Raw genomic sequence first — 7,819 nt, forward strand, 5'->3', positions numbered from 1 at the left:
AAGTCACACATGGGTTGTGTTTTATAGCGCACTCAAGAAACGCGTCTTATGGTCAATCAGCGATCCTCGTAAAGAAGGGGAAAGGACCGAATTGGATTGATTCTCCCTCCTTTTGTGCATGTGTGTGTGTGTGTGTGTGTGTGTGTGTGTCGAAGAGCCGGACACAGACCTCAGTGCTAAAGCAGGGCGCGTCCACGTGCCTTTTACACACAGAGGAGCGCGCAAACGTGTGGACACCCACACAGTCCAGACGCAGCTCACAGTAGAAGCGCTGTTGTACAGCGAATGAGACACACGCGCAACCGATGCACTCCTCAACAACCAGACATAGCATATGGAAGAAAGAGGCGTGTGTCGTTGATCTTTTTTTTAAACAAAAATCTAATTTATTTTATTAATTCTTTTCATTTCGGCTGGACACTGAAATACGATTGATCAAACCATGCTGGACTGAGGGCAGTGGCTCGAAATCAATGGGTTGCCTTTGAAATCGTTTTCGGCGGGGAATCTTTTTTCAACACAGAGGGACTGCGAGAGAGTGTGCGCGCGAGTGTTGTGTGTGAGTGACAGAAAAAAAACGAGGGAGGGAGGGCAGGCGGAAAGAAATAATCTTTCAACGATGGAACTTACAATGGAAAACATTGGCAACATGCACGGCGTTTCCCATTCTCAGGCGGGAGACCTGATGAATTCTTCTCACGGGCGACCGTCATCAGCATCCCACCGGAACTTAGTATCGCACGGACGCTCAGCCATGGTCTCCAGCATGGCTTCTATCCTCGAGGGCGCCGGTGAGTACCGGACGGATCCTACGCTCTCCGGGCACCTGCACCCGGCGATGACAATGTGCGAGTCCGGCATGAGCCTATCCAACACGTATACCACCCTGACCCCTCTGCAGCACCTTCCTCCTATCTCCAGCGTCTCTGACAAGTTTCATCACCCCCACCCACACGCGCACCACCATGCCGCGCATCAGCGCCTCGCGACCGGCAACGTAAGTGGGAGTTTTACCCTGATGCGAGACGACAGAGGCCTGGCATCAATGAGCAACCTGTATGGGCATTACCCCAAAGATATGTCCGGGATGGGACCGCAACTGTCGCCGCTCTCCAACGGCCTGGGCTCCTTACACAACTCCCAGCAGACGTTATCCGCGTATGGGCCCAGTGCGCACCTGGCCAACGACAAGATGCTGTCCACGGGAGGATTTGAATCCCACGCGGCGATGCTTTCCCGTGGCGAGGAGCACCTCGCTCGGAGTTTAGGGGGACACGGGCATGGTATGATATCTAACCTCAACGGCATGCACCCGCATAGCCACCTACACTCACAGGCAAATGGCTCCATGCTGGCCGAAAGAGAGAGGCATGGTGTCGGGGCCGGGCAAGGTGGAGGGTCTGGACAGGTGGAGGAAATCAACACCAAAGAGGTGGCACAACGGATCACAGCAGAGCTAAAACGCTACAGCATACCTCAAGCAATTTTCGCCCAGCGGATCTTGTGTCGATCACAGGGTACTTTGTCAGACCTCCTGCGGAACCCGAAACCATGGAGTAAACTGAAGTCCGGCCGGGAAACATTTCGGCGCATGTGGAAATGGTTACAGGAACCCGAGTTTCAGCGGATGTCAGCTCTCCGACTAGCAGGTTTGTTGTGTAGCCTCGACCTGGCAGTTTCATTATGAAATGAACAACAACACCAATAAACGTTTTAATCGTTTTGTACAATGTGTTAGTCCCCGAACTGATGATAATACTTAATTGAAATATGTGGTGACACATTTAAGGGTTTTAACCGTATATTTCCCGATGGCATAACAACAACATAGTATGTTTTCATAAATCTAGACAGAGCAGAGTTTATCTCGGGCCAGCGCCGACATTCTATCTCACCTTTTGTTTCAGTGTTGCCATGATCACGTGTAGGCTACAACTAAAGCATGAATTGTTTCTGTAGGCCTACAGTTTTTCAAACGCAGACAGTGCTGTAAGACCTACACTAATGCAGACATTGGACTCTGATTTGAATTTTATAACCACAAACATAAACCTAATTAGAGAGAATGTCTTAATAACCTATAGCTAAAAACATGTCCTTTTATTTTTTTTAGAACTGGAGACCATATCACCAAATCAAATAGACTATTTGAAAGCTATGTGCTTTCATTTGGTTGAATAGTTTACATGCAAAATTACATTTTAAATTGAAAGTAATTTGGACCGAAATCGTTGGATAAATGTGCTGTCAGGCATTTACTTTCTGTCAACTGACGGGTGCTTATAGGCCGCATGGTCTTCCAGCAGATGGGGAATCTGCGATTGTGTTCAGTGGGCTTCAGTGGAGAGGACAGACGTGGTGGTCTGGATACCTCCCCTTGGTCGTAGCCTTCTCCGCCGGGACTCGACAACCGTTATAAGCGGCGAGGCGCAAACAAGTTGGGCCTGAACGTGGAGAGATCGTCGGGGTGCGTGACCTCCCGTTGATCAATAACCGAGTTCCCAGGGTCCCTTTTAAATGGAGCACACCAATCAATTCTCGATTCGGTTCTAAAAGGCAGCCAACCACACTAACTGGTCAGCTTTTCATTAAGAACTCTTTGTTTAACTCTAACTTTTATTTGACTGACATTTATGGTTGCAAACGGTGTTTTTAATCGAGCGAGCGTTATCATTTTGCGTGGCAGAGAAAGACCCACATCCCAAGCCTTGTATTCCTTAAATTATGATGTTGTATCCAGTATTGATATATCGACTTTTCTTTACCCAGATTTTGCTTTAAATCGAGAACTAACAAGACATTGCTGAAATGTAGAATTGTCGTCTGCTCCACTGCATCTCCCGAATGAATAGTTTGCAGAACCGTGATATGTTCTTGTTCACCTAATCGCAAGGATTAAGGCGGTGAATAGCAGGGTGTATCTGTGACAGTATGTAGTCTAGATCCTGAATTATAGGTTACATCTAGCATCTCTGATCAGCCATATCAGTGGAACAATCAGGCGTTTATTCAATCTTTCACCCTGCACATAAATACTACATCTGGGGATATATCAAGTATCAACTTAGGCAAAACATATCTAATTAGTTAATGTAGCCTATATTGCCATGTTTAAACACTCTATTGTGAAGAAGATAATCAAACGTGTTGGACACAGTCAATTTTACAGTCACGGGACATCAAATACTTTTTTGTGAATGGGATTTATTTCTTACCATATTCTCCATTATTATTACCCAGCTCAGCTGCCAAATCAACGTTAAAATGCATAATTTGGCCTTATATTTAGTGGGTGGAACTTTCCAGAAAATAAACAGATTATTGACTTGCAGCGCCCTTACAGAGCACAGAGCAGAGTGGTCTCTGGCTGTGGTTCGGGAGGTCACTGTCTCTGGTCCACCTCTGCCACTGTTCAGAGCATGCAGGGATGAATGCTTAATGACCTGTTCATCAAATGGGATCAATTGCTCAGCCAACATGAAGAAAAATATGTATTTCATTCCTCTTGCTCTCTCTCTCTCTCTCTCTCTCACTCACTCACTCACTCACTCACTCACTCACTCTCTCTCTCTGTCTCTCTGTCTTTTCTGTTCTTTCAGTATGCACACACACACACACACACACACACACACACAGGTGTGTCTTGGAGGAAGACTTTCATACCATGGCATCATTATTCTTTATCATCACCCCACTGGCTAAATAGTATCTTTATTAATCTACTAATTACTAAAGCATTGTTGGTAAAAAATCCCAGAGGTGTTGCTTTCTACATAACATTTCTTGTCTCAACTGCTCCTGTCATATTTAATTCAATTTTAGTAATCAGTAATCATGTATTGTCATTTTACTTTTTAAAATAAATTCAGCAGTGACAACTGTAACCTGCAAAAAGATGGAGATGTATCAGGGTGAAGAAAAGCAATAGTCCAAAGCTTTGTCAAGAAGGTCATCTTCCCGTCTGTGAATGCTGATAGACGTCATCTGTGTGATGTCTCATCATTTCTATCTATCTATCTATCTATCTATCTATCTATCTATCTATCTATCTATTCATCCATCATCCATCCATCCATCCATCCATCATCCATCCATCCATCTGTCTATCTCTCTGTCTGTTTGCCTCATATGATAGAGAGTGTGGCTTTTAGCTTTCAAATGCTTGCACACCAGTAAATGAGATAGTATGTAAAAAATTATGGGCAAACCATCTTATAAACATATAATGTACAAGAAACCATTCACATTCAGAATGGAGACTGCAGCAGGTGCTGTATAGGCTGTGTGGTCCACCTCAATGTTACACACACACACACACACACACACACACACACACACACGAACACACACACACACAGAGAAGCAGCAGACCCCTGATAGAGGGAGAGAAGCGCTGAGCTCAGTGTCTACGCTCACACCGCGGGTGAGAAGTCCCTCTGGGCCTGCAGAGAGAGAGAGAGAGCGCGCACTGTATAGACACTGGGGCCCCCTCTCCACTCCAGACCCCAGTCACTAGAACAATCCATAAACAGTATACATACATACATACATACATACATACATACAGTATACAGTCCCTCTTGAGTTCCCTGTGACAGCTATACCCGTATACTGTCGTGTTGTCGTGCAGTAAGAATGTTGTGGGAATACTTTGCTGGAACTTGCCGACTGTGAAGAAAGAGAGTGTGTAGGAACAACAGTCCTGTGAGACACACACACACATGCATATGTGGCTTTATACAAACAATCAGCTGGTTGGACCCTAGGCTGGGAAAATAGCTGGTCTAGAATGACTAATTTCTCCAGGCCAATACCAAGGATACTGACATGCATGCATGTCTTTTAAAATATATTTTGTTTGCTGTTTTCTTTTTCTTTGTCAAAAATATGTAGGGAGGAGACTGAATGTTCAATGTTTAGGGTTGAACATTGCTGATCTTTAAATTTTATACAATCATGAATGCATTCAGGTTTTTCTTTTTTATGTATACCATCATGAATGCATTCAGGTTTTTCATTTTGATGTATACCATCATGAATGCATTCAGGTTTTTCATTTTGATGTATATGCTTTTATTGTACTCAATGTCATCCCTGCTGTCATTGACTTGTGTGTTCTAGCACATTGACATGTTGGTAAGGGCCACAGTAGCAAACACTTAAATATCAGGGAATGACAACAGGCCGTGACATTGTGTGAGATCCCTCAAGGCCACTCAGACTGTAATGGGCCACGTTTGGTAGACTCAAGGACCCTTCTCTCTAATGCAGCAAAGTCTTTTGAGTGAGCATGAACTGTTGGCCAAGACCTAGACTACAGCAGCTCTCTGGCACTTGAATGCATCCACAAGAGGGGTTGAAATCAATCTGAATACTAAGTTTGACACCATTGGAGCAAAGAGATCCCCAAGGTACCTGACAATAAGGTCACCAGGGTCTTCTGCTGCTGAACACCCTGTGACGATGATAGTGTCTGCGTTGTTAAAAGCTAGTTATATTTCTGGTTTTGGAGGGTTTAAATGGGTGTGTTGTTTCTGTCCTCGGGCCTGGTGTCCTGGATCGTGTTGGTCTGGATAGATAGCAGCGTGGTGATGACATTCAGCTTTAGATAGTCATCCATGATTATCAGCTGGCTCTTGAGCACGTCTAGGCCACCAGAGCTGGGCCAGTGCCGGCCCTCCTTTGGCCCAGAGTCATCCTCTGAGTCAGCAAACAAACAGAAGAACAAGCCAGAGTAGTGAGTCACCTCAGCATTGACCTCAGCACTGTCCTGAGAGAGCCCTGCCGGCAGGTTCAGCATTTGGCGGAGGATCGGTTACAGTGCGCGTGACGTGGAGATCAGCTTGAAGATGTGGTTTGAAATGCATCCAACTTTGCAATTTGTGTCCAAACTGAACACAGCCAAAGACACTTCCCCTGTGGGGTTTTTGGACTTGCTTTGGTTTATCCTCTGTGAATGCTATAGAGCATAATCAATGCTTGTGAGTTTACAGTGGTCAACTAATAAATGTAGGGATGCTGGACCTGAGAGGATTGAAATCCATCGCTAAAACCGTAGTGTAAATCAATCTCAGATGTTAATTCAAACTGAAATATGTTAAGTTCATGATAAAAATCAGTTGTCCTTATCATGAATTCACCATTTTCCGTAAAAAGGCTTAACTATAAGACCATACGTAAATTGATCTTATCTGTAATTGGTTCATGCCAACAAATCATGGAGATTTTTTCCTTATATCTGTTTTTATAGCTGTGTGGTGAGTTACTCTATCTATGACATCTAAAGTGCAGCGATTGTGTGTTGTCCTTCACAGTGAACAGCTTTCTTATGTTCTCTATTCTTCCTGTGAAAGCTTTTCATGTATAGCATCTCAACATAGCGTTGGTTTAAACTCAGCTCCTTCAGAAGTGTCATTTTCCGCTGCGGTCTACAATAGCATGGGATTGTTCCTGTGGTGTGGCACTCTAGTGCTGTGGTGAATAAATCATTCATTTCAGATACACACAGGAAAGGTGTTACGTTCCTTGTGCTGTAGGTAGGGGATTTCCCATACAGTGACCGACCAGCAGCCAAGTGCACTACACAGTACACAAGATCCAACGACAATGCACAATTGGCCTGTGGCAGTCGGAGGCATGTGTACTGTACTTGGGATCCGTAAAGGTGCTCCTTCCCACTACACGCACTGCCACAGAGCCCAATTGACAACCAAGCCTATCAAAAAGTCGCCTGTTGTGTCGGTAAAATGGTTCCTGCTTGCCTGTGCTTGTGGGAATATGTCTGGGCTTTGTGTATGTGTGAGTGTGTGTGTGTGTGTGTGTGTGTGTGTGTGTGTGTGTGTGTGTGTGTGTGTGTGTGTGTGTGTGTGTGTGTGTGTGTGTGTGCAAATGTATGAGCAAACGAGTCTAACTCCCCTGTGAGGTTGTACTCTGCATTTTCAAGCCACCCCCCACCCTGCCAACTAATGACCCCCAGGCTATTGTCCAGTACAGTCTAGGTGAAGTATTTGTGTTCGGTATATGCCCCAGTGTGCCCAGGGTGTGATGTGGGTAAAGAGGACAAGAGCTTTCAGCTGGTGATCCAGTCTTCCTCATTCTATCTGCTGCTGCTGCTTTGGGGAGCCTTCACAATGGCTGCAGCTTTATCATTCTCATATGTTTGCCTGCCTAGCTTTGCACATGGTGGATCAATACATGCTGCTTCCCTTCCCCCATTGCTCTCTGCCTCTCTCCATCTCTATTTCTCCCTGTCTCTTTCTCTCTCATATTTTCTCTCTCTCTCTCTCTCTCTCTCTCTCTCTCTCTGCCTCTGTCTCTGCTTTTTCATCGCTGCCTCCCTCCATTCCGACTCCTGATTCTATCCTCCCCCCTGTTTCTGTCTCAGTAGAGAAATCTCACCATAAACCAAACACCACTCCTAAAGCTGAGGGTTTTACGGGGAAACTTCATTCAGATACACAGAATCTGTCTAATTCCCATGTTGTCTGGTCACTTTAAATGAGCAGAAAATCACCACAGTGTGTGGGGGATACATTGTCTTAATGTCGTCTTAATGATTAGATTAGATTCAACTTTATTGCCATTGTGCAGAGTACAAGTACAAAGACAACGAAATGCAATACAAAGACAACAAAAATGCAGTACAGCAATTGCATTTGAGAGGGTCAGGGTACAGATGGGTACTGTAGTTTTAATGTTAAGTTGTAGAGCTGTCGTTTCCTATGACACAGACACCCTGACATTGCTAGTGTTGGATGGATGCTGCACACAAGGTGCTGTGTGTTAGCCTGAGGGGGTTCTGTCGGAATCATAGGTAGTT

At 44.9% G+C, this 7,819-nt stretch overlaps 1 protein-coding gene across 1 annotated transcript in view; it reads left to right on the forward strand.

The window, feature by feature from the left end:
* The first annotated feature begins 420 nt into the window (after window positions 1–420).
* Window positions 421–7,819, forward strand: part of onecut3b (one cut homeobox 3b) — a 19,474-nt gene continuing 12,075 nt past the window's right edge. Inside the window, exon 1 of the mRNA XM_048253962.1 lies at window positions 421–1,649. Within this exon, the coding sequence (XP_048109919.1) occupies window positions 620–1,649 (1,030 nt within the window). The 5' untranslated portion in view covers window positions 421–619. The remainder of the gene's footprint in view (window positions 1,650–7,819) is intronic.

The sequence above is a fragment of the Alosa alosa genome, chromosome 1 (assembly GCF_017589495.1).
Source record: "Alosa alosa isolate M-15738 ecotype Scorff River chromosome 1, AALO_Geno_1.1, whole genome shotgun sequence".
In the NCBI taxonomy this organism is placed as follows: domain Eukaryota; kingdom Metazoa; phylum Chordata; class Actinopteri; order Clupeiformes; family Clupeidae; genus Alosa; species Alosa alosa.